Genomic DNA, 26896 nt, shown 5'->3' on the forward strand with positions numbered 1-26896 from the left:
TCACTCACATTCGTTCAAATATAAATAAAATAAACATAAAGTTTTAGTAAAAGTTCACAACTAAGAATATTCCAATTTTTATAGAAATAATTAAGATAAAAGAGCAAATATTGTTCTGAGAAAGATGAATATTTATGCTGCAATTCATTTGGTAATGAGACATTCATAATAAAATGTATAACTTCCTAAACCTGTAATAATTAATTAGAGAAAATGAATTAATTCTGTGTTGATTTCTTTCCACAACAGTCGAACTGGACGTTTATGTTGTAGAAAGAAAGAAATTTTCTTTCACACACACACACACACACACACACACACACACACACACACACACACACACACACACACACACACACACACACACACACACACACACACACACTCTGATCACATGATACTGCTGAGTTCAAGCAGCGAAGAAAAGAAGAGTAAAAGTCAAAGTGCAAAACTTCTGAGCTCAAACCAAACAAATCAGAGTGGAAATAAAAAGCTGTTAAATTAGATTAAAGAGGTGAAGAGTCACTGATTTTAGAGTAAGAAATATACCTTCAAACAAAAACTCCACAACCAAACCAAAGTACAATTTAATCATAATCAGGCCTGAATTGTTTAATACAGGTAAAAATAAATATCTAAATACATATATCGTCTTTAAATCTCAAGCCGTCTATAAATCTATCTAGGTTTTACTTATAAATCACACAAAAAATCCTCAATGATGCATTGTCAAAACTAAATTTCAAAAATTTGGAACATTCCCGGATAAATTACCCAAGAAGAAATTAAACGTAATTAAATTAATAGAATAAATGTTGTTTAATCAAATAAAAGTTTGTCATTTACGACTTTTAAAACAATTAAACTCAAGTATAGAACAACGTAAAGAAAAACAACTACAAACTTAAAATAACATATATTTGCTGCTTCCACCTTATATATCAATGATGCTTTTATATAAAAATAAAACCTGTAATCATTATATTTGAGGATCGTGATGTTAAATGATTCCACACATTAATCAGTGAAACAGAAAGTCTGGTTATTTTATCCTTTTTAATCAAGTTAAGTTTCTCTGAGAAAAAAAACAAACAGCAACAGAACAGACGGGACAGATTTCGTACAAGTGAACTAACGACAGAAGTGCAAAACAAATTACAATTCAAAATAAAAACAATTCTAAAATATTTTTGTTTTACAAAACCAAAATGAAAAAGTGACACAGGAAGAGTTTAGAAATAAAAATAAAAAACTTCTGAGCCTGGATCAGTCAGTTTCATCTGTTTCTACTTTTTCTACTGTTTTAAATTCAAAAATTACATTTTTTTATTACTCAAACAGAACGAGGCTCAGTCAGACCCGCTGGACTGTGTTTGTGCTTTTATTTTGAAATATTCCTATGTTTCTGTTTATTTTCAGTGTGTGTGTGTAATGTGTGTGTGTGTGTGTGTGTGTGTGTGTGTGTGTGTGTGTGTTTTCTTGTAGCTTTTATTTTTCTATTTTTGTCAAAGGTAAACATAAGAAGGTTACAGTTTTGTATTCTTGGCTAACACTGTAAAAATAATACCAGTTTAAATTTGTACCACTTTTAAAATATCAACAGAAACGTACACAAAATTCATTTTCATTAACATCTCAAATTTAAATAATTTAAAATCAAATTCAACCTGCAGTTCGTTTACTTTCAGTCGACAACATTTGTTAAACGACCCAAAACAGATGATAATTGTAATAATAATAAATATATCCAACAGTGCCGTTCAATGTTAATGTCAGTTTTGAATGGGAAGATTTTAATCTAAATTATTTCTTTAAAACGTCTTTATTCCCTTTGAACCATGATCATTTAAACCTTTCGCCATTTCAGAAATTTTGAATTTTTATATTTTTATTTTAACACAGGTTAAATTTGCTGTATCGATGTTGAGCGGATGTTTTTGTAAAATATCCTCCACATCATCGTTTCCTGTTTTAATTGTTTACCTGTTTACTTACATTCAGTTTTGCACAGACGACTTTATTTGCCGTGGATTTTGTCGCTCAGACCGGCTGACCTGAGATCTGAAGACAAACCGATCAATAATCGATCAATACTCTGATAGGTAAACACTGCACATTTTATTTTCTGTGCTTATAGAAAATAGTATTTTTTCCAATGCAGTCACATCGCTCTCGCTGATGTAAAATACACTTTCAATTTTATTTCGACGTTTGTCTCTGTATTCGATGACGTTGGGATCAATAAGTCGATTTGCAAATAATCTACAAGATCAATTGTTGTTTTTTAACCTGAAAAATGCTGATTCAAAAAAGTTAAAACGTTTTCGTTGTTTTTCTTTCGCTAGTTTAAGTCACTAAAGTTTGTATAGAAGCTAAAACACAATCGTTATTCTACTAAAATAAAATATAGTGGCCACTTTGTGTCATGTGATTAATGAGATTAATCTAAATTACATTTTAGCAAATGATTATTTAAATTAGTATTAAGAAAATAAATAATTTGTATGAGTTGGACAGGATTTAATAAAATCAGCACTTTCAAATGATGGTGAAAAAACGTCTCAGTGTTTTGAGCTTTTACATAAAATGTAGTGACACCGTTGTAAGTTAAATTCAACTAAAATTCTCATTTAAAACAAACTGAAGTTGTGGGGACAAAAAAAAACAACACAAAATCAAGTTTTTTTTAAATAAAAAACCTCCCACGTGTTGAAATAAAGTCACAAAATGAATTTAAAATCATGTTCTCATTACACAACAATGTGTAAAATAGAAATTCACTAAAAGTTTAGTATCGTCACATCAAACATTAATATCGGTAGCAGGTCGAAAATGGCGGCCTCTCTGCAGAGGTCAGCTGATGAACTCGCTCCGCAGTTTTCACTCCCGAACAATCAAAATAAATAAGTTGCATATGTTTGTGCATATATAAGTTGACTGAAAACCTTGTTTCCCCAATATTCTCAGTTTCTGTGCAAATGTGTTTTCATTTAATTTTATTTTTCAGCGGCTCTGGTGAAATAAAACCTTCCAGGTGAAAAAATAATAAAACTGAACAAATTTGAGTTGAGATCAATTCTGACAAAAAATTGTTTCAAGATTAAGATGTTTATTGGAGATACAAGTTTTTCACTTGACAAGAGCTGTGTGTATATGTGTGTGTGTGTGTGTGTGTTTGTGTGTATGTTTATGTGTGTTTATGTGTGTTTATATTTGTTTATATATATATGTGTGTGTGTTTACATGTGTGTGTGTGTGTTTATATGTGTGTGTTTACATGTGTCTGTGTGTGTGTGTGTGTGTGTGTGTGTATTTTTGAAGCCACCAAACAAACAAACAATTGGAGAAAGTGTGTCCTTCTGAGGCCTCCATACCTCAGCCTCCACCGTCACTTTCAAACTTTACACCGGGAAACCGGAGCAGGTCAGCGGGACACGAGCAGGAGGAGACGCCGGTAAATGTTTTTTTATTATTATTTTATTTAGTATTTTTTATTCTTCAATTCAGGAGGATGTTTGTTTGTGTGGAGGCTCTTAGTGCACATGCGCAGCAGGTTTTACGCACAGGCCTAGACACACACACACACTCACACACACACACACACATACACACACACAGTAAAATCATGTGAAGTGAAAATGACAATCTGGGTTTGGATAATAAACAGGAAACATACAAAAACTCCATGTTTTGCATAATTTTATATGAAGAGTTCTGTTCCAAAAACATTTATATCCAGTTACTTATATATAACTTATATCATTTAAAGTGATCTTTTTATCATTAGCTCATTAAAACTTTTTGGATATCTATATTTTGGGAGCAAACTCTTCACAGAGAGCAGATGAATTATGACTATTCTTCTTATTACTGTTAATATAATGATTGTTAGGCCTGTCCGGGGTCAAACCTGAGTAAGATATGATTTGTAGGCTTGTTTTTCCTCTTTAACCCCTGATTGTTTCTGCTGATTTTAAGGCTTCATTTATTCACTTATTCAAAAAAGTTTTTACTCCAGAAAAGAGAAAAGAAAAAGTTCTGATTGTCTTTTTTTTCCTCCTCGATTGTCTCAAAATTCATAAATAATTATTAACCCTGTAAGTAAGTCCCCCTCCCCCTCAATACTGATGCGTATACACTGACAAATAGAATTTAAATACATTGTACAATAAATACAAAACATAAATAAAAGACTCAAATGAAGTACTGAAAATCTTTGTACAAGATATAAATAGTTTGAAATATATCCTACTCATATAGCGTTACCTTTGGCAAGTCTAGTTTACAGATGTACAACCCGCGGTAACAAAAGTTTGTCCCTTTTTCAACAGAATGCGAATAAAATCATGAAAATAAACCCGTTGCACTTCGGGGCAGAATATGGCCCAAAACAGTCCCACGTCATTTGTGGATCAGTGTTTGATATTTACCACTTTCTCTCTGTGCCCTTAACGTGACGTCTCTTGTGCGTCCTCGTCCCGGTGCCATCCACGGAGAGGGGACGGTGAGGGGGGGGAGTTCAGTTTAGGAAAGCGTTTGGAGTCACCCTCTTTTGATGGGACAGCATCCCGGGGAACCCCGCGGACACGCCCGGGGAGAAGGCCGGTATGGAGCTGTTTCTGAGGGAGTCTGAGAGCAGGGACTGCGGCGAGCTGCCGGAGGCCAGGCCGCCGTACCCCGGTGCGCCCTGCTGGAGGTGCGGCGGCGGGGGCGGGTGTCCTCCTCCTCCCGGCGGCCCCGCTGAAGAGTGTTGTGTCCCTGAGACAAAATACCCGGCCGTCTGCCCGGACAGCAGCCCGACCGGCGACGTGCTCATCCCGTAACTGTTCGTCAAGCCCAGCGCCCCCGCCGACCCGCCGAGGATGGAGCGCCCCAGGTCCCCGTTACTCAGCTGCTCCACCGCGGGCAGCAGCGACCCGTAGCCCGCAGCCTGGTTCAAAAAGCCGGGCGTGGATCCGTTGTAGTGCGGGTGGTGGTGGTGGTGATGGTGCAGGGAGAGGAACGGAGAGATCTGCCAGTACAGCGGGTTGTTCGCCCGCTCGTTAATCCCCAACCCGAGAGGAGCGAAGCGCAGCCCGCGCTTCATCGCCAGTTTGCCCCGGGAGGTGGCGGAGCGCCGGCGGAGCTTCCCGGTGGTTCCCCCGATGAAGACGTCATCGCTGCTGGGGTCCAGCATCCAGTAGTTGCCCTTCCCCGGGTCGTCGTAGTGTCTGGGCACCTTGACGAAGCACTTATTGAGGCTGAGGTTGTGGCGGATGGAGTTCTGCCAGCCCTGCTTGTGCTCCCGGTAGTACGGGAAGTTTTTCATGATGAACTCGTAAATACCGTTGAGCGTGAGCCGCTTCTCGGGGCTCTGCCTGATGGCCATCATGATCAGGGCGTTGTAGCTGAACGGAGGTTTGTCATATTTCCCGTTTTTCCCGCTGTTGGTACCGGTACTGTTCTGCTCCTGCGTCGCCTTGGCACCGTCCCCCTCTCCACCTCCTCCTCCGTCCCCCTCCTCGTCCCCGTGCTCCTCCTTGCCCGGTTTCTCCGGGTCCAGGGCCGCGGCCGTGGAGTCCACCTCCGGTGGGTCCAGCGACTTCTCCGAGTCGGAGCCCGGTGAGGGGGAGAAGGTCCCTTGGATACCGGCGGCAGCGGCAACGGAGTCGGGTCTGTCGCACTTGGAGGGCAGCAGGAGGCTCTTGATGCTGAAGGAGGAGGACCGGTGGACGGTCGGCGGGTCTTTTACATCCTCCATGCCCGGTGGCTCTCCCACAAAACCAGGAGTAAACAATAACAAACAAAAAATAACAAGAAGAAGAAGGAGAACTCCAAGCTCGTCCTCCTCCGTTATCCGGGCTGGAAACGAAAGAGAGACCGAGGAGAGAGAAAGGAGGGTCAGGATGAGAGAAGCATGGATGGAGGAGTGGAGAGAGAGAAGAGACAGACAGAGAGAGGGGGAGAGAGGGAGAGAGAGAGAGGGCGAGAGAGAGAGGGAGCGTGGCTGCAGGAGAAATTAGTAATTAAGGAGGTTCCGACATCAGGAGGAGGAGGAGCTTCTCCAAGTTACTGAATTTATCAACAAATCCTCTTTTCTGCTCCTTCGTCTCCAAACGTCTCCAACACTAACCTGTCATTTTATCTCTTTACTCTCCCTCGCTCTCTTTCGGTATTTACGCGCGTGCACGCTTGCCGATATTCTCTCGTGTAATTGTGCCGTGCGTCATGCACCCTCCTCTCTGTGCGTGTGCGCGTAAAAGACCTCTCCGTTCGGAGCTTGTGCGTAAAAGCGCACAAACAGTCGAGGGAGGCTCGAGCCTCCGCGGCTTTGTTTGCTCAACGACAATAATAGTTCGAATCCGTGTCGGCAAACACGGCGCGTGCACGCTCCGTGCGTGGTCGTGTGTGTGTATTTTTTGTTAAGGGTGAGGCGGGGGGGGGGACACTGAGCACGCCGCTATTGTCTGATAATAAAAATCATTGTGCCGGACCGGAAACCGACACACACACACACACACAAACACACACAAACACAAACACACACACACACACACACACACACACACACACACACACACACACACACACACACACACACAGAGTCCGGAGGCGGCAGATCTGATCCTGGAACGACAGCGCCTCCAGTTGGTAGTAATTACTACTGCAACACATATATTCCTGGTTATTTTCTGAATAGAAGAAAAGAAACGCATAAAACTCATAATGATCATATTTTTGAATACTGTAATAATCAATGTTTTTACAGCTCCACATTAAGGATAAATGATGCACTAAGTCTGAGACTTTATATGTTATGGCTGTTACATTGTTCTGTCCTCTCTGTTGTTCCTGTTTTTACTTTTCACCAATAAAACACAAGTTAAATACAGAAAGATTCAAGTTGTGTTTTAATGTAAAACAATCAGTAAAATTAAAGCAGAATTAGTGGGATTACTTTTTGTCCCCCAGCTTGAACCTCTGGCTGTGTGGGTCGTTCTCTGCGGGGGGTCTGAGATCATCCTGTAGGAAGATCACATTTACAGAGAATGTAAACAAACACTTACATAAAGAGATTTAATGTAAAAAAAGAAAAGAAAAGACAGTGTCTCACTAAGGACACTTCATCCTGACTACAGGCCTTGTTGATAATAAGTGTTGTTGTAAAGACGCAGTCATGTTAATATCACATCAAATTAATGAATTATTTAAAAACCACGATGCACATAATTATAATGACGTCTCATCTACCGATCACCAGCGCCTGGTGAGCACCTTCAGTGTCCGGTGGAAGCTTTGCATTGTGATGTGTTCATAATGTGACGTTTTCTATAGTGAGACTTAATTCTGCTGATTAAATGTAGAATGTTGCTGCGTTTTATTCTGTGAGATGTTACATTTATTTCCTCTGAACAAAAGTCCAACTTTATACCAAACTATAAATGTTTTTAAAATAAAATCAGCTGCTGGTTCCTGGTTATTCTCTGTGCTCTGCAGTTTTACCAGATCCTTTACTTGAGTAAAAGTAGAAATACCATCAACTATAATACCTTATTTATGTGTAAAAGTCTGTTCAAAAGTGTTAAAATGAAGACGTATCATCTCAGAGTCTTCGTCTTCTACGTGAGCAGCTCCTCATTTTTCATCCTGAGATATTTGTACTCTTCCAGTTTCAAAACATATCATATTTTATAAACTGCGTCACTGACACTGTTTGTTTTCAGTCTGCAGATTTTGTATGACAACAGAGCTGAATCCAGTTTACACACACACACACACACACACACACACACACACACACACACACACACACACACACACACACATTTCCTCCTCCAATCTACTGTATTAATTCTCTGCTGTGTTTTGCTGCCAGATGGTGTTTCTGTTTAACTGCATGTGAACTTTCAACAAAGGGTCTGTTTGGGCTGCGTTAACAAGCCCAGACACACACTGACACACACACAGACGCACACCCAGACACACACAAACAGACACACACAGACGCACACACACACACACAGAGGGTTACAGTGATTTTATTTATATGAACCCTCATTTCAGGAGTTGAGTTTTCCATTCAGGGTCATCTTGAGCATCTCTACATTTTATAGACACATCACATCACAGGGTCAAAGGTCAAACACACAACTTAAACTCATTATATGTGAGCAGCAAAGGATCATGGGAGATTCTCCTCCTCTCCAAAACAAACAGAGCCGCTGATTCAATCCAGTAAAAACACTGAATAAAGCAGCTTCATGTTAAAACTCAGTGTTTCTCTGACACGTCTCTGAGCGGCTGTGAGTCGAGCTGCCGCTAACGTTTGCTCAGCTTCTTTCTCTGAAAACTTCAGATCCAGACGTCCGACGACTAAAATCCTTCATCTGCTTCAAATATAGAGTTAAAAACCACCAAGATCTAAAAAGTGTGAAGTTAAAATGTGACTTCAAACTGGATAAAAAGTCACCTTTGACTCCTCAAAGAGGATATGACGCCACCAACAGGCGACAGAATGAAACACACTGCGGCTGTTTGGTTCAATGATTTAAAATCAGACCCTGAGGTGTGAGAGCTCCCTAAAATAAATGTCAGTGGCTTCAACCTCCTGGTGGTTAAAGAAAAAGAGAAGAAGAAGAGCTCTTCTTCCTCTCCGCCGTCAGACAGTATCAGTCGGCTGGACGCTGGTGTCAGTTTTTCCGCTGGCCGAGCTCGCCACCAGCTGCACAGATTACAGCGCTGTTGCCAAAACAGCACGAGTATTTATGAGCAGCTTTTAAGAGTTAGATTATCATGAGTCCGGTCTCACTAAACATGAACTTGGCTGACTCCTCGTCCACTCGCCAGATATCATAAGCTCCTCGTGGACAGAAACCTGATGTAACCTCCTTGCTCTTCTTCACGGTTCTTACACCACGTCTTCCTCTCGTGTTGCTCAGCTTTAAACTTCGAGAGTGAAGATCTGATCGCTTAAGTCATCAAGCAGAGTGGAAGCTGGAGGATGGAGATTTAAAGTTGCAGCGGAGGCAAAGATTCAGGCTACATCCACACTAATACATCTTTTATTTTGAAAGTAAATTCCAGATATGCCATTTAGCTCTGTAACCAAAATATTCTGGAGGTTGTGTATGTGAGAACACAAATGTCCGAGTCATTTGCTCTGGACATTTTCTGGAACTTTTCCTGCAGCCCCCTCATGTCTGAAGCTGTTTTCAGACATGAACTCTGCACAACTGGGTCCGGACTTTCTCCAGAGTTTGTCCGAGTGAGACGCTTTCACAACAAAAGGAAAATATCTTGAAACTTCACAGACAGCGAGTGGACGTGAAACTGGAAGAACACAAATATCTCAGGATGAAGAAGAGGAGCTGTACACGTAGAAGACGAAGACGTCAACTTGGAAAGACGAGGAGATTCCAGAGCTTTTGGTGATGAGGGTTAGAGTTCATGTCTGAATTCAGCTTTACAAACTATTTGTTCACTTTAACAAATGCTTGTGCTACATGAAAGTCCAGATTATGTTTCATCTGCTGAGGACACTCGGGTCTTTCAGGGAACTTTGCTTTAAACTTGGCACCAGTCTTTTTTCACAGCGTGGTCTTTTGGCGAATCTCAACAAAGGGGTGAAGAGTGCAGCCTCTGTCCCGAGATGCTCCCTGAGACGAGGATGACGGCCGAGCTTTCATCCTTAAGGCCGAACGCCCCCCCGCTGCACGAGACTGTGACATCACTGCGACCGGCTGCTCCACACAGCGACACCGCAGGTCGTTTCTTCCTGCTGCTGACAGACGGCATGACAAACAGCCATGGACGACAGCATGTGCAACGTTTCTGTAACATGCAACTTTTATCTCACTTATATGAGACTTCGTGTAAAAACACTTTTCAAATATATTTTCTCTCTGTTCTCATCTTTATCCTGCTGCTGCTGATGAAGTTCATTAATCCTGTGAGATTAATGAACTTCATCTTATCGCATTAACCTCGGAGCTCACTGGTTCCTCCTGAAGACGTAAATCCCAGTTCACGAATAAAAAGTTAGTTTTTTTAAAGAAAACTTTCAACAAACTAACGTGAGGAAGCAGGAAAGATGCGTTTGTGAGGGCGGATGAATCCACATTTGGTTCAGTAAGTAAAGATGGACGACGTGTGTCCTCTTCCTCTCATTGAACAAAAATCAAGCTGAAATATCTCAGATTCAAACGCTGCCATGTTGAGCTTTTGACGTCAGTTGCATTCGGAGTCTGTGCAGCAGTGGCATTAATGTCCCGCCCACACACACTCTGAACCAATCAGGAGTGAGTCTCAGCTGTCAATCATGACATCTCAGCCTGTTTTTATATGACAAATTACTAATTTAAACCAAACTAACGTCTTCTTTGATTTTTTTGTTTGCTTCATGTCCCATCTGCTAACATGGAGGAGGAGGGGTTTATAACCTGCAGCCAGCCACCAGGGGGTGATAGAGACATTTTGGCTCAACTTTTGGGAGCTGTCATGTCGTCCATCTTTATTTACACTCTGTGTTTCTGACTAAACAAACATTGACTTAAATTAGACATTTATGCTTTTAGAGGGATAAAGTTAAAAGAAAATAATGACGTTTCATCTTTGTGTTTAAAGCATCTAAACAGATTCTGAGGACACTCGTATTAAATTTAATTAAATTAGATTTTAAATTTTGCAGTGTAAAACCTCATGTTGACAATGATTGATTAAAGAATAATCTAACTGACTGTGTAAATGTCCCAGTAAAGCTTTCATTGTGTGTGTGTGTGTGTGTGTGTTGCCAGTAAATCATTAATGTCAATAAAATAATTATATGTGTATAAAATAATCATGTCAGGAGCGTCCACACTTGTACAGAATACTGTATATATCAGAGCTACATGTGTAAGTGGAAGTAAACGGGAAAAGGAAGCTTTAGCAGAGGCAGGATTACAGATTTAATTCCCACTGCGAGCAGCTGGTCCTTATGTTCCAGCAGCTCGTATGAATTCATCCAGCGAACTGCGTCGTGCTCACTGGGACGTGTGTTTGGCCTCAGGACGCTTTTTAAATGTTCACTTATTAGGCTTCAGGACAGATTCTTCTTGTTTACATCCGCTGATCACTTACTGCACAGTCGGCACTTTGGCGCAAACTTTCAACATCATGCAAAATAAATGTAACTCTGTACATTATTGGAAAGGTTTGATGAAAAACATTTCTCATGTTTAAAAGAACCAACGTCCATGTGATCTGAAAATGATGTGAGTTTGGGTGATATTGATTTTACAGATGGACGATAAACTACTTTACTTGATACATCAAATTTAACAGGTTCTTCCCAGGAGCTGATTCGGTTCAGAAGTTTTTACGTAAACTTGCTGAGAAACAAAACACAGAAGCAGATGAAAATATATCGTCCCTGCAGAGGTAGTAGGTTTTCCTTGGATTCAATGAATTACCTGTGGACCACAATTCAGCCCAACATTTCTTTACTTGTTGGTTAATCTGCAGCTTTAAAACTCTGCTGAATCAGCTCCAGTTCACGGGCGTGCAGACGATGTAGATTCAGCAGCTGTAAGAAGAATCTTTTCAATGTTTCCCGAACTGATTATTGGACTTTTATTCAGGATGGACATCATAGAAAACAACTAAAGTTTGAGTCTCGATGAAGCTAAAAATCTTTGTATCAAGTCCTTGTGCTCAGATTTGACTGATTTATGACTCAGAAGACCAAATTGAAGAATAAACAGTTTAAACTAGTGGTTTGTTGATTTTCTTCGTCCACGCACATTATTTTATGAACCAGGAAAAACCTGGGCCGAGCAGTTCATGGACAGATTGTGTACGACTATGATGAGATATGACAGTTTGTCCGTCAGTACCAACGATCACCGACGCTGTTTTTCAAGCATGAGCTGCCTCACGACTCCGCCGCCGTGTCTCTGACCTCCGCGCCGGTTCCTCCTCTGACCTCTGTCATCACAGTTTTGAGGGTTGTGGCTGCGGCTCCTGGATTTCCAGGATGGACGACGCTCTCGCTGGATGTTTGACAAAGACCTATCAACCTGATTGTTTTCATATTCGGGAACCTACGGCCGTCTGTCACCCGCCCAGCTTCAAACAGACTCTGACAGATATGACAGCATCGTCGGTGAACAGTTTCATATTCGCTTATCGGCCTGACGTGATCCAGACCCGGATGGTTTGAAGTTCAAACCGGAGTGTTTGAGGAAGAGGAGGCGGCAGATGGAGCTTCAGCGAAGGACGAGAACTTACAACCTGTCAAAGCACGTTAACAGCAGGGAGGCCGCACTTTGCCGCGGTGACTCCCTCTGGAGAGAGCAGCGTCCTGGTCGTCCATGTTGGCGATATTATTACAGGCTGAGCCGTTACACCAAGAGAAGCCAAACTAAATCAGGCTGACTCGCCGGCAGCACCGGGGTCATCTGGAGTTTACTGCTATTAATAGAGTGTTGTAGTAGAACCCCCGAATACACATGCTGCTCCGCCCATACAAAAACACACACACACACACACACACACACAGGCTGAATGTATTCATACATGCAACCCCCCTGCAAGGCATCCCCCACACACACACACACACAAACACACACACACACACACACACACAGTGCAGGGACGTGTGTACTCTTCATTGAGAGAATGACGAGGAGGAGGAGGAGGAGGAGGAGGAAGACGGGCCTGGTTGGCACGGCGACCGAGCCTCCATGTTGCCACGAGGCAGAGACACAGACCGAGCGTCCGTTACAAATCAAAACATTCGGTTGATTCATTCATTTGGATGTTTTTCTGTCCTCCCCCATCCTCCCCTCCCTCCCCCTCCCTCGCTCTGTTGTATCTGGGATGTTCACACACTGACCTACATTAGAAAACTGTGATGAAACCAGGGGGGTGTGTGTGTGTGTGTGTGTGTGTGTGTGTGTGTGTGTGTGTGTGTGTGTGTGTGTGTGTGTGTGTGTGTGTGTTTGCCCAGCAGTGCAAGGTTGAGTGTATGTGAGGGTTTGTTTTCTTTATGCCTCTGCACATGTCACACACACACACACACACACATATCTCTCTCCCGCACGCACACACACACACACACACACACACACAAACACACACACACACTTTATGTTTGCATGTGTGTGTATTTTATAAATCTTTGCAGATAATAAGATAGAGGAAATAAGTTAGCCTCCTTTGTTCATTAGCGTCCACGAGGTCCTAAGACACACGTGACCTCACAAAGCTGGAGGTTTCAAGGAAGACAAACACACACAGACCCACACACACACTCACACACACACACAGACACACACACGACTCTGCAAAAAACATTAGGTTCATGGTATTTTTTCTTATTTGTAATTTTGATAAATGCCTAAATTTATATGAAATATATAAAGATAGTAATAATAATAATTACAAAACAGTTTTACATTATTTAATGATCAGAGAAGGCAAATAATTTGAAATATAAAATACTTATACTCATTAAAACAGTTCTGAAGAGATGAGTATTAACTAATGTTTGAAGGTTCAGTGAAAGTTCAATTTAATGATAAATCTATATTTGATGATTTATCATTTATAATATTAATATAACAAAATCAAAACGAGATGCTTGAATAATGATTCTTCTTAAATTGGATCACAGTGATTATTTGTATGAGGTAATTTGCTGTTAATTAATAATCAATGCTTAAAAAGGATTTTCTAATTATTATGTTTTATTATTTAGGATTATAATAACATAAACTATAGATTTCTCTCATTTAAATAAAGTCTTGTGATCATCGTGCATCCGTTCCTCATTTCAGAGTAAATCTGCTCGTGCTCTTCCTCCTCTTCATCTTATGCAATCCGCTCTCTTGTGCGTTGTTGTGTGACCTGCTCAGTTTCGGTCATTACTAAGTGGTTTTGCTTCTGCTGACTCTGGAGCCGCTCGGGGTGTCCCTGACGGGCCACCGTAGATCCCGCGATACACCCAAAGCAGATTAATGGGTCAGTTTAGTGAAGTTCATCCAGGGTTCAAGAGAAGGTTCAGACAGAGTTCAGCCGAGTGGAGACAGAAGGGAGGGAGAGCCGGAGAGGGCGCTGCTGCCAAACACCCAAACATAGAACCATTCAAACACAGAGACAAACATAGAACCATTCAAACACAGAGACAAACATAGAACCATTAATACATAGAACCATTAAAACACAGAGACAAACATAGAACCATTCAAACACATAGACAAACATAGAACCATTAAAACACAGAGAGAAACATAGAACTATTCAAACAACCAGACAAACAACACTCACTCTTAGTTAAAGTAAAATTATTGTGTATAACAGGATTAATAAAATTCAATGTATATGTGACCATTAACATTTTTCACTGAAGAAACCAAACTGTTTCATGTTTGACAGATGAAAACTTTAATCTCCAGATAAACGTTGGAACTCGTCCTTCTCTGAAATATAGATCATAGACAGTAAATGATTCATCCCAGTGTGTCGCTGTGTGTCGGCCTCGGCCGGGACCTGCCATCGGCCTGAGGTCCGGACAGTATCTGACTTATTCATGACGCCGCAGCTGGAGCTCGGGGACAAACGCTGGAGACGCCGCGGCTCGGCACGCTTTACCACCGTGACCTCCCAGCTCAGGATTTAGCTGCAGGGTTTAACTAAGGTCGCGAGGTCTGGGTCGGTGTGTGGTCAGAGAATGTGACGTACTGTAACCACAGTGGGAGGGTTTCAAACAGAGACGATTTTATAACAAGAAGGAGAGATTTGCTTCAATGGGAAAGAACATCACTGTGTCTGTCAACATGACTGTTTACAACTCCAGAAAACAGTTTGTGGACATTTTGTGTAGTTAGTGTTTCTCAGGTGAAGAAGCAGCAGGAGATTGTCCGGGTCAGACTCGTTCACAACAACAAGAAAGTGTTCTGTGTTCTGGAATCTCCTCGTCTTTGCCACAAAATGATAACGAATGGGAACGAGACGACCAAACTCATGACCAAGATATTTTGTGGAGATATTTCAGTTTACTTTCTGGATAGTGGGAGGAAGTGGAGACGTGTCGTCCATCTTTACTTTCTGTTTATGCTCTTTAGTCAGCAGATGAGAGGAGGCTGATTCTCCATCAGATGAAGGTGAACTCCAGGCAGCACATTCATGAATAATGTTTTACTGTAAAGTCACGTCTCATTTTAATATTTCATCTCTAACATTTCACCTGCAGCTGCTTCTTTGAAAGCACGTGTACGTCAGCGTATGGTCGAACACATTCTCACCGCACATTATCATTTTAATGAAACCAGGTTGTATGTGGCTGTATGCGCGTTTTTTGTGTGCGTATTCATCGTTTTGCAGTTTATATCTGGAACTTGCAGGTGCTCGTACGTGGGAGAGGAGCTCAGGGAGGTGAAGGACCCACAGCAGAGTGTTTACTGTTCACAGAGGAGGCATTGAACCTGTGGCCAACAGGACGAGAGGCCAATGGGACGGCCAGGTTTAATGTGTTTGAGACTAAAGTCATGAAATCATGGTCAGACATTGAGAATCTTCTCTTTCCTCATCAGACAAGTGTTACGATTACAGCCGGCAGGTTAGTGGAGCTACAAGGACGACACGGAAATAATAAACTACAATGTGTCAGAGCTTCAAAACGACCACCAGGTGAAGCTGAGTGATCTGGAGATGAGTGACTGGAAAACTGGCGTCTTTACACTGTGGCCGATTACGCACATCTGGAAGACAAGGGGACGACTGGAGTCCCTCTCATGGACAGATGTTTGAGTTGTGACTCAGCCCTTTGCTTCATGTCCTCTCTCTCTCTCTCTCTCTCTCTCTCTCTCTCTCTCTCTCTCTCTCTCTCTCATGTTTATATCCATCCTGACAATAAACTGAGAGGCCAAAACATTTATCAAGGAAATGTTGCCAGATAGTTTGTTTTAGGATTTGGATTCTATCAGCTACTGAGACACATGAGCTACATAAACACACTGAATTCGTTTTAAAGAGCCTTTTATCCAAACACACACACACACACACACACACACACACACACACACACACACACACACACACACACACACACACACACACACACACACACACACACACACACACAGAAATCCGGTTTCTTGTTTGGAGTCAGACACCAACTGACCAGACAAATGTTCTTTTGCTTTTTCTCTCAAACACTGCCGCCAGCTCACACTGCTTTGTGTGTGTGTGTGTGTGTGTGTGTGTGTGTGTGTGTGTGTGTGTGTGTGTGTGTGTGTGTGTGTTTTGACTGTGTGTGTCGGTTCTTCCCCACCCTCCAGGTTTGTGTGTATTGTAGCAGCCCACTGCTGCTGTGTCCTTTGATTAAGGTCAATTTGGTAACTGTGGTTGGCAACACATCCTCACACACGCGCACACACACGCACACATACACACACACACACACACGCGCGCACACACACGCGCACACACACATGCATACATACATGTCTTCTGAATGTGACATTTTCACTTCAGATGAGCCGAGTAAAGTTTATGATGAATGCAAAATGTGCATAGAATTATTAGATGAGAATTTCCACAGTAGTTTTTATATGCATGTTATTAAAGATGATAGTAATATATTACAAATGAAAACACTCCAAACTTCAAACTCTGGACAGGAGATTGTTCACAGAACAAATGTATTTATTTATTGGTTATTTCTTTTTTTATATGAATCAATATTCACTTACATAACACCGATGTTATAATCTAGGATTAGCGAGTGTATCCATAGTCCCATTAAAGTGAGAAAAAAATATATAACACATGAAATTCCCTCTGAAAGTCGACCTCTGTAAAGAACCACACCTCAGACTGGACTGTTCAATGTTGACTCTGGTTCCTCCACGAGGCCGAAGAGGTTCCTGTGTTGGTTTTATAATCCTTCTCCTCTCTGTTATCCTGTGTTTCCTGTTGGGAATCCGTGAAATGTTAATGACACACCCGGGTCAGCACTATACCACTGTACATATATTTATATATCATATATGTGTAGGATGAGCATGTCTCCTTGGTTCTGCAGAGATGAGCTCGACCTGCAGCGCGGCCACCACAGAGCCAGTTACATCATTAAACATGAGGACGGCAGCGTTAGTGGTGAAGAGCCACAGGGCAGAATACAATCTAATATATAGTAAAGTATAACATGAACCCAGTGACCGTAATGCATCTAATATACGTCCTGTAGCCTTAATGCAAGTGAACGCTGCTGCTGTCCAGTCACATCCAATCACACACATCTCCACTGCTGCTTCACTTTCTGACTGTGTGTCTGTTACCTCATGGAGCTGTGTGTGTGTGTGTGTGTGTGTGTGTGTGTGTGTGTGTGTGTGTGTGTGTTGTACATGGAGGGTTTTGCTCTTGCTAACGTAGAGTCCTGCATGTAACTGTGTGTATGTGTGCGTTGGATGACATTACTAAAAAGAGTCGACATGTTACACAGCAGTGGAGGCTTTACACCCTCCAGCATCACACACACACACACACACACACACAACCTCTCAGCTTGGCTCTGCGCCCGTATGCATGACAAGACCTCTGGGACCCCCTAAACACACACATATACACACACAAACCACCACCACCCCCACCCACCCACACTCGGCAGCCCAGCACCTAATAGCGCCCAACATCTTCCCCTGACGTGTGTGTGTGTGTGTGTGTGTGTGTGTGTGTGTGTGTGTGTGTGTGTGTGTGTGTGTGTGTGTGTTGGTGTGTGTGGGCAGGAGAAAGAACACTGCGACCTAAAAACCCAGCTCACTGGGAGCGACTGCACGCCGAACAGAAGGCTCATCCAAGTGTAAACACACACACACACACACACACACACACACACACAGGGACAAGTGTGAACACACGTACACAAGGCACGTGGACACATGCACTACGTCACACACTCATTTGGCTGCACACACACAGCAGATGCCCATGTACAGTATGGACGCATAGATTGACTCACTTGAATGGAATAGTAAATACTCTCTCACACACACACACACAAACACACACACACACACACACTTTGTCCTTGATGTTACAGGTGAGGAACAACCGATGTTGCATCATTACACATTAATTGTGATATATTCTGAGTCTTGTTTCTGAAAAGCGTCATGAAGCGAAGATGATGGTGATAATGACAAGAAACTGAAGATGCTGAACTGAAACTGAAAGACCACATCAGACGTGTGAAGAGCGATCATACATGTGAACAGGTGACATTTGGTGTGGATCTGGATCCTGATCTGGATTCATCTGATCTACATGTACAAGCAATGTGGTGATAACGTGGCCAATCAGCTTTGGTGGAGGAATGTGAGTTCAGAGTGTCCTTCCAGTTTGTACAGTACAGTGTGTGTGTGTCTGTGTGTGTGTGTGTGTGTATGTCTAGGGATACATATGCTCTACATTTATGAGTGTGTGGCTCTGCAGCGTAGGTCTCTCTCTCACTCTCTCTGTGTGTGTGTCTTTGTGTGTGTGTGTGTGTATGTTGTGGTTGTGTGTAGTAAATATTTCTACAGGAGCGATCATCTTGGCTTCATGTCAGAGGCTGCAGCTGTCAGCACAACACCAGCCCACGGCAGAGAGGGAGAGAGAGAGAGAGAGAGAGGGGGAGAGAGAGAGAGAGAGAGAGAGAGAGAGAGAGAGAGAGAGAGAGAGAGAGAGAGAGAGAGAGAGAGAGAGAGAGAGAGCTCAGCCCCCAGTTTCCTGTGGTCGTGGTCGTGTACGACACCGTGAACAGGACCAGCACTGGTATGTGTTCAGAGCGAGAACACAGAGGTGAAGCTAATTCAACGTAATGAGCTGTGATTGTTGTCTCTTGAGTCTCCGTCTCAGCCACAGATATAATGAACCTTGTCGTGGTTTAACTCAGACTGTAAGTAAATAAACAAACTGTCACTGTCCAGAAAGGAAGCCATAATATCTCGGATACGGGCGCCGCCATCTTGTGTCTTTGACGTCAATTGGAGTCTGTGCAGCTATATAATCAATTAACTAATTAAAACCAAATTCATCAGAAACATGAACAAACATCAGTGTGATCAGAACTACATAAAATGACAGAAACCATCTTAGACAAACATTTTGTTTAACGTCTACTTTCTTGTACCATCTGCTAACATGTTCTGGGTAAAAAATAAAATTGTATATGCTCACTGTATCTGTACTGTGTGTGTGTGTGTCTTTGTGTGTCTGTGTGTGTGTGTGTGTGTTAAAGCGTGCAGCCTCTGTACTTGATGTTCCTGTACATTCTGACCTTCTGGCTCCAGTTAGGATGAGCGTCCTTCAGGATTCAAACCGACGAGCCGTTAACTGAGCTGCGTCATTTTTTTCTCTGAGTCTCTGAGTCTGAATTTAGTCTTTTTACTTTATTTTATGTCATAAAATATCAAATGTGATTGTTTTACCTTTAAATCAGCATCGATCACGTCTCATATTTAACTACTACAACACTACTACACTGTGGTGTTGTGTGTTTTGTGCAGATGGACACAGTGAGGAACACACATGTGAGCAGTGTGTTGGATTTACAGCCTCTTTAGATTCTGGTGTTTGTTTTGACACACACACACACAGATTAGAACACATATTAGAGTGTGTGTTGGGGTGGGTGGGGGTGTTACAGTCTGTGTATGTTTTGCCCTAATTGTAGAGTGTGTGTGTGTGTGTGTGTGTGTGTGTGTGTGTGTGTGTGTGTGTGTGTATAGAGATTATAGTGTGTTATGTGGTATTGAAAAGGCTTAAACTGAGACATTATGGTCTAATCACTCTGTTCCTAGATGGTCTGGACACATACATACATACATGTATCATACTGTACCGTTCACACCGTTCATGACATACAGTATATATATACATACATATAACATACAACCAGTACACATACATACATATAACATATATACATTTTAGCAGATATCATGTTTCTTTCATCCTTTGACTTTCTTTTTTTATGATGTAGTTTAATTATTATTTTTCTTCTTGTTTTTATTTGAGAAGCCCTTTGTAACACCTGTTATATATATATTATATAATGTTATTTCTGTTATTATTACATGTAAAGTACACAGTACATGTATACTGTACACACAGTACATACAGTATATATTCATGCACACATATACTGTACATACAGTGTATTTGTACAGTACAAGTAAATAGCATACAGTATATATACAGTGTTCTCTACGTGTTGTGGGTGGGTGTGTGTGTGTGTGTGTGTGTGTGTGTGTGTGTGTGTGTGTGTGTGTGTGTGTGTGTGTGTGTAATTTACAGTGGAGGCTCCCCTGCTGGATTTATTGAGCTGTGAGTGACATCTAGTGGACAATCAAACACTGTACATGTTTTTAACAAAGTCTCTCGTCATGTTTACTTCTTATTATTTATAGTTTGTGTCGTATGAAGGAATCTGGTGTTTTAGCTTCTGAAACCTTCTTCAGTTACGTCTTAAATAACCTGAAGTCAGTCCAGATGTTTTCATGAAGCACCAGAACCTGGAGGAAGAGACACTTCAGACGTTTTATTCTTATATAGTTTATAAAAACCACATCACATTATAAAACAGGTTTATCCAGTTTCATCTGAGAAGTTTCATTTGGTTGCTGTGATTGTCTTTGTTGTGTCAGTCTGTGTCAGTGCCTCTGTGTCAGTTACTGTGAGTCGGTGTAGCTGTAGTTCTTCTGGACTACAGAGACCATCAGACCCGGGTGAACATGTGGGTGAGGAGGAGGGAGAGAGAGAGCGAGCGGAGGCCTTCACTCCCTCTTCTGTTCTCTCTGTGTTTCTCTCTCATTATGTCTGAAGCAGCAGGAGGGAAACTGGCGTCGGTGGATTTTGAAATCTTCGGTCACGTTCAGGGTCCGTATGTTTCTCTCCTCCTCCTCCTCTTCCTCCTCCTCTTCCTCTCTTCTCTGCTGTGTCCGAGTCGAGGCTGTAAGATGATACGTTGCTTCTTATTTTAGGAACAGACTCAGCTGTGCAGCAGGATTTCACTGCACGTTCACTGCAGCTCTGCAGCAAAATTATTGCAAACTCACCTGAAAACACAGTGAGCTGCTTATTTTAACCAGTGGAAATCAAAACAGCTCTTATGTTTAATTACAGTAAATCAATCCTCTGAATGTGTGAATTTCTCCTATCTTCATGACATATTTGAATTAATTGTGTCTTTACTTGTGTCTCTTGTTGTTTCCACAGGAGTCTGTTTCAGAATGGTGAGTTTCTCCTGAACCTTTGTCCCAAACACTCATTTCAGTTCACATCAGTCTTTGTTTCCAGTCGTTTCAAGCGATGTTGGGGCCCCTCAGGTGAAAAGGGACCTGAGGGGCCAAACTGCATCGTTCCAATCTCCAAACTTCCCTTTATTCCTCAAATAATTTGTCTTAAACAGTATAAAAATGTCGAAGAAAAAAATATATAAATCATTGTTTTTCTGATGCTTTTCTCTGAAGAGTCTGCAGCTCTGAATTTCTTTGTTTAATCAATAACAGAAGAGGAACTTTAAATATGCTGACGTCAGAGTTTAGCTCTGTGGATCAGATCAGATCAGTCGGGTCTGTTCCTCCTGCTTTGAGGATTTTCTCAATGATTTGTTTCTGGTATCGAGTTCAGTTTTATTGAACCAGTTGAATAATATTTCCGTCTCTTCAGTACACAGAGCAGGAGGGTCTGCGGCTGGGCCTGGTCGGCTGGGTGAAGAACACCCACAGTGGGACGGTGCTGGGACAAGTCCAGGGTCCTGCAGACCTGGTGGAGGAGATGTGAGTACAGACCTTTACACCAAATCACCAAAATACAACATCTGTCTTTTTCAAGAAACTGAGAAAATCTCTGCACATCTGGACGTGTGGTCGAAGTAAAGAAAAACTCTGAACACTCACTTTCTGATGGTTTATTTATTTTATTAACACCAGAATGAAGTGAGATGAGTTTCTGAGGCTGTTTTAAAGTCTGATATCAACACTGAGCAGCTGTGGTGATACTGTTTGACAGCCACTAGGTGGCACCATTTACCTTCTTACAATTTCCTGAGAAAAAGACAACATTTTAATACTAAATAAATCTCAGAAACACATTTAGATACAGCAGAGGAGTAAACCAGTGAAAGCAAATGTCAGTTAAACAAGTCAAAATAAGAATAATTATAAAAGTTCCTTTGTGGTCCTGTTATTATCACAATATTTCTACCTAATTATGACATTTTCATATGTAAAAAGTGAATCTTAGGCACAAAATTCTAGTTTGAGACGTGTAAATCACTATTATATGGTATTATAATAATAAAGCCTCAGTCGTCTTCAGTTTTTAGTTTTTCCATTTAATTACCTTTGATAAAGTGAATAGGGATTGTTACAATATATTAAAAAAAATTATGAATAACCATTGAAGACGAGTTAGAAAAAATAAGACGTGTGATGTAAAATCATTTAAATACAATTTGTGTCTGTTGAGGTCGATTTTAGGGTTTATACATTTTTTCTCAGCTGATGTCAGAAGGTTGAATCTGTGAAACTTTAGGAATCAGATATTTGACATAAAAACAGATTTGACACAGATGTGAAAATGTAAACATCATTTGTATCAGAAATATATTTCGGTCTTTCTTGTTCCTTTAATCGTATCATGATGTCAGATTTACGTCACAGTTTTTATCCTCACGTCTTCTATTCAACACAGATACTTAAGAGAAAAGATCTTTTCCTCTTGGATCTGATTCAATCCTAGTTCATCAGCTGTTGCATTAATTATCTGATATTAACACAAACGGATCTAATATCAATAAACAATAATCGATCATTGAACTGAAGCTCATTGTGTTCTGACGTCTCTGTTGGAAGGAAGTGATGTCACCAGGGTGTGGACACTTCATTTAGAGGACGTAACTGTCTCCAGGGATCTGCTGCTCTATTACCTCACACACACACACACACACACACACACACACACACACACACACACACACACACACACACACACACACACACACACACACACACACCACACACTGACACTATCTAACTCCAACTATTTCCTTCCATTATATCAGGAATCCTTTCCGTGTTACTTTGCTCCTTCTCGCGTCCTTCCTGTCGACTCCACTTTCACCACGACCTCACTTCCTGTCGGGCCTGGGAAACAGGAGGCAGCTGTTCCTGTGGATAAAGAGAGAGAGAGGGAGGGAGGGAGGAGGAAGGAGAGTAGTGAAAGTGAGAAGTGGTTGGAAGGAAAGAGAGAGAGCTGGTGGAAGGTGAACGAGTGGGAGGATTCTACTTTTTCTCCTCTGAGAATAAAAACAGTTTCCCAGAGAAAAGCAGCTCAGAAATAAAACTGAAGGATGCAGAAGAAGAGAGAGAAGAGAGTGGAGGAATGAAGAGGATGGAGGAGAATGACTTTATTGTTGAAATCTCTCATTTCTTTACTTTAAGTCGCCCTTTTAAAAACTGTGAAAGGTAGAAATCACATAAATTAAAGCTTCCTGCTGCAGGAGAGAGGAAACACTGGGTGGACCAATCAGGAGAACAAACATCAATGTGATAAGAAATACTCAGATTTTTGTATTCCATGTCCCCTCTATTAACATGGAGGAGGCGGGCTTATAACCTATGCTGCAGCCAGCCACCAGGGGGGGCTCCTGATGATTTGGCTTCACTTTTGTGAGTCGTCATGTCGTCCATCTTTATTCACAGTCTGTGGTTCAAACATGAAGTTTTTCTTCCCTCGTGAATTTCAATGAGCAGAAACTTTTCTTTTTTTTGTTTTTGTTTGTTTTGATCAGAAATTTAAAACACGACAAGTTTGTTGTTTTAGAGGAAAAACAGAAGCAGATTAAAAACCAACATCAGCTGCTGGAGACTTAACACTAAGCTGTGTGTGTGTGTGTGTGTGTGTGTGTGTGTGTGTGTGTGTGTGTGTGTGTGTGTGTGTGTGTGTGTGTGTGTGTGTGTGTGTGTGTGTGTGTGTGTGTGTGTACAGTAGAGTAATGGGTCAGTTGTAGAGGTAGAAGTGTTTTTGCCAAAAAACGAAAAGTAGGACACTTTCAAAACTCTCTCTCTCTCTCTCTCTCTCTCTCTCTCTCTCTCTCTCTCTCTCTCTCTCTCTCTCCCTCTATGGCTCGCTCTATCTTTCTGGCTGGGATGGATGTGACCCTGATCCTCTGCAATCTCCTCTAATCTACACACACACACACACACACACACACACACACACACATGGATGGTGGTGAAACTCTTCCTGCTGCAGCTCAGACTCAGATTTTTTGGGGGGGTTATATATAACTGAGGCAGTGTTTGTATTTTCCCATCATGCCCCTGGTCGTCCAGATGTTGGCTTGATCCCCACTTGGCTGGTTGTGTTTTTTTTTGTGTCTACATTTTTTCCCATGACGTCGATCCGTCGGTTTGATTCTAAAATACCTCAAACTTCTTTTGGAGCTTCATGAAGACGAGAGTTGAGATCCATGCGGTTTAAACGTTACCTGAGCAGCTGCAGTGTTTAAGCACGAACCAGCTGTTGCTTCCTCTGGAAATACTTCTGGTCACGCTTTCGCAATTTGTGTTTCTGTATTTGCATGTGTTGTGTTTCTGATTGTTAACAATGTCATGAGCTCAAGATGTCTTCTCCCTGTGTGTGGTCCACAGGAAGGTGTGGCTGAGTAAAGAAGGAAGTCCGTCCAGTCGTATCACCAGAGCTTCCTTCAGCAACCAGAGGTCCATCAACAAGCTGGAGCTCTCCGGCTTCAACACTCGCTTCTGACCACAAAACCAAACGCACCCTGAAGTCCTGGAGAAAGAAACACAGTTAAAACATGCGTGTTATAAGTATACGTTGTTTCAGGCTGTTTGTTTCTGTCCTATAATGAATGTTTGGGGAAATAGATTGTTGTTAAATTAATATAAACTCGTCTAAAATACGTTCATAGATAAATTACTGTTTGTTAATAATTTATTGTTTATTGTACATCAGAGGTGTCAACAGTCAGATCCACTGCTGTTGAAGCCACAGTGTCTATAAACCACATGTGATTACAGTCTGATGTCACTGTGTGATGTAAACAAACACAACCCAGCGACAGGTGTCGTTACGCAACGTCACGTGACCCGATCACCTGCCATCTGATCCAATTAAACCACAGCGAGGGGAATTCCTGATCGGCTGCCACGGCAACGAAAAACCCTGACACAGCAGGAACAGAGAGTGTTTGTGTGTGTGTGTGTACATGCATGTGTGTTTGTGTGTGTGTGTGCGCTCAGAGACCAGCTCCCCGAGGAAAAGAACGCCTTGTCGTCATGCCAACTCGCCTTAAGACATTACTCACACACACACAATCAGGACACGAGAGGCGGAGGTGTTAGTTGTTGGGATCTTAAAGTAATGACATACTTACATAACACTACACACACACACACACACACACACACACACACACACACACACACACACTGGACAGACAGCTGACCCTTCATCACTGTCATGCAAACTGTGTGTGTGTGTGTGTGAGAGCGGAGGAGGAGGAGGAAGAGGAAGAGGAGGGGTGATGGAGTATAATCTCAGCAGCTCTCTGTCCCTTTAATTCTCCTGAAGCCTCTGGACACATAGAAACTGAACATTGTCAGTTTATTAGGAACGCCTGCAGCAGCTGGACTCACAGAGTCTGAGGCAACAGTCCGACCTCCAGAGGTGTGATTAGTCTTCATGGTCATTTCAGTCGACACAATCATAGACTGTATAAACATGGCTGCAGACACCTGCTCCAAAAAGTGAAGCCAATGGAAAAGTGCCTGAAACCCGTATTGTGTGTAGTGACCAGCAGGGGGCGACTCCACTGGTTGTTTCTTTAGAAATCTATGAGAAAATGACTCTACTTCTCACTTTATAACGTCGGTAAAATTTTTCCTAAGGAGATTATGTCGCACTCTCTACTTTCATAGTGTGATTGACAGCTAGTACCGTCCAATGAGTGCAGATGGGAGGTGGAGGTGGGCGTGCAGTGTCTTTGTGCTCTCAGTCAGGCTCCGCCCCTGCTCCTCCAAATATGGTTTCAAGAAAACAAAATGTCGAACTGATGCCTCACTGGCTCGCAAACCAACAGCTGACGTCACGGAGGGTTGATGCTTGACTGTAGTTTCTTTTTGTTTGTCCTGTTGTTTGACGATGGATGTCAGCGTGTCCGAAAACGTGCACGTTGTCCAAATATTTAAACAATATCGCGTCTCCACCCTCACGGGTCCGAGCGTCTGGGACGAGCAAAGAGTTTCTCACAGCGTCTGAGTGTGTGTGTGTGTGGGGGGCGCTGCAGTTTGTGCATTTTTCTAAAATAAACAATCTGATAACAAAACACAAACGCTGTTTGAACGTGGCTGTTCAAAGCGGTTTTTAAACTCTTTGACCTCGGACGTGATAGTTTCTTCATCTGGACTCAGCTCTGATCCTGAACAGACAAATTCACCTCAACCACTCGTCAATCAGATCAATACGTGAGAATTCATAATTAAAAAGTTGACATAATAACTTGAGTTTTAGCTGCATCCAGATTGATTTCTGTCATTTCTTGGCTGATGTTTGTATTTACACTTTTCCTGCTGAAACAAAGTAAACTTGTCTTTATAAAACATGTGAATCAGATCCACGTCAGGAGAGTTATTGTCTGTAAAAGTAAATTCCCTCGTTGTTTTTCACTGATGTAAATAAAGGTTTCGCTCCAGCCTCCGCGACTCAGGAGAAAACTCACCTGGAGCAAAAGGCTCGAGAGCATCACCCGCACCCTGTTGCCTGAAAACTGACTTTAGTGTAAAAAACAGAAGATTTAACATTAAATCTAAAAATGACAAAGTATCAAGACACACAAAAACATACGTGATGACATTAAGGACGTAAA

The 26896-nt window shown here is 41.9% G+C and overlaps 2 protein-coding genes across 4 annotated transcripts; one reads left to right on the plus strand and one right to left on the minus strand.

Annotated features, from left to right (window-relative positions):
* Window positions 1-4509: 4509 nt before the first annotated feature.
* Window positions 4510-6392, minus strand: LOC118118627 (forkhead box protein G1). Its single transcript, XM_035171766.2, has one exon. It carries the CDS (start codon window positions 5738-5740, stop codon window positions 4520-4522), a length of 1221 nt encoding a protein of 406 aa, XP_035027657.1. The 5' UTR covers window positions 5741-6392; the 3' UTR covers window positions 4510-4519.
* A 14329-nt stretch (window positions 6393-20721) lies between these two features.
* LOC118119339 (acylphosphatase-2) lies at window positions 20722-26643 on the plus strand. Of its 3 annotated transcripts, XM_035173220.2 has the most exons (5): window positions 20722-20880; window positions 20985-21070; window positions 21220-21236; window positions 21673-21782; window positions 24660-26643. In XM_035173220.2, exons 3-5 carry the CDS (start codon window positions 21234-21236, stop codon window positions 24772-24774), a joined length of 228 nt encoding a protein of 75 aa, XP_035029111.1. In that variant the 5' UTR covers window positions 20722-20880; window positions 20985-21070; window positions 21220-21233; the 3' UTR covers window positions 24775-26643. The 3 variants fall into 3 exon arrangements, with proteins under 3 accessions (XP_035029111.1, XP_035029109.1, XP_035029112.1); XM_035173218.2 differs by lacking the exon at window positions 20985-21070 and having other exon boundaries at window positions 24660-25048; XM_035173221.2 differs by lacking the exon at window positions 20985-21070 and having other exon boundaries at window positions 20726-20955.
* Window positions 26644-26896: the final 253 nt, after the last annotated feature.

The sequence above is a fragment of the Hippoglossus stenolepis genome, chromosome 12, assembly GCF_022539355.2.
Source record: "Hippoglossus stenolepis isolate QCI-W04-F060 chromosome 12, HSTE1.2, whole genome shotgun sequence".
Classification (NCBI taxonomy): domain Eukaryota; kingdom Metazoa; phylum Chordata; class Actinopteri; order Pleuronectiformes; family Pleuronectidae; genus Hippoglossus; species Hippoglossus stenolepis.

Coding starts and splice junctions, on each gene's coding strand:
- LOC118119339 (XM_035173218.2), top strand. CDS start 20,736: ATGTGGGTGAGGAGGAGGGAGAGAGAGAGCGAGCGGAGGCCTTCACTC. Junction 21,783..24,659: donor GCAGACCTGGTGGAGGAGAT/GTGAGTACAGAC, acceptor TGTGGTCCACAG/GAAGGTGTGGCTGAGTAAAG.
- LOC118118627 (XM_035171766.2), bottom strand. CDS start 5,740: ATGGAGGATGTAAAAGACCCGCCGACCGTCCACCGGTCCTCCTCCTTC.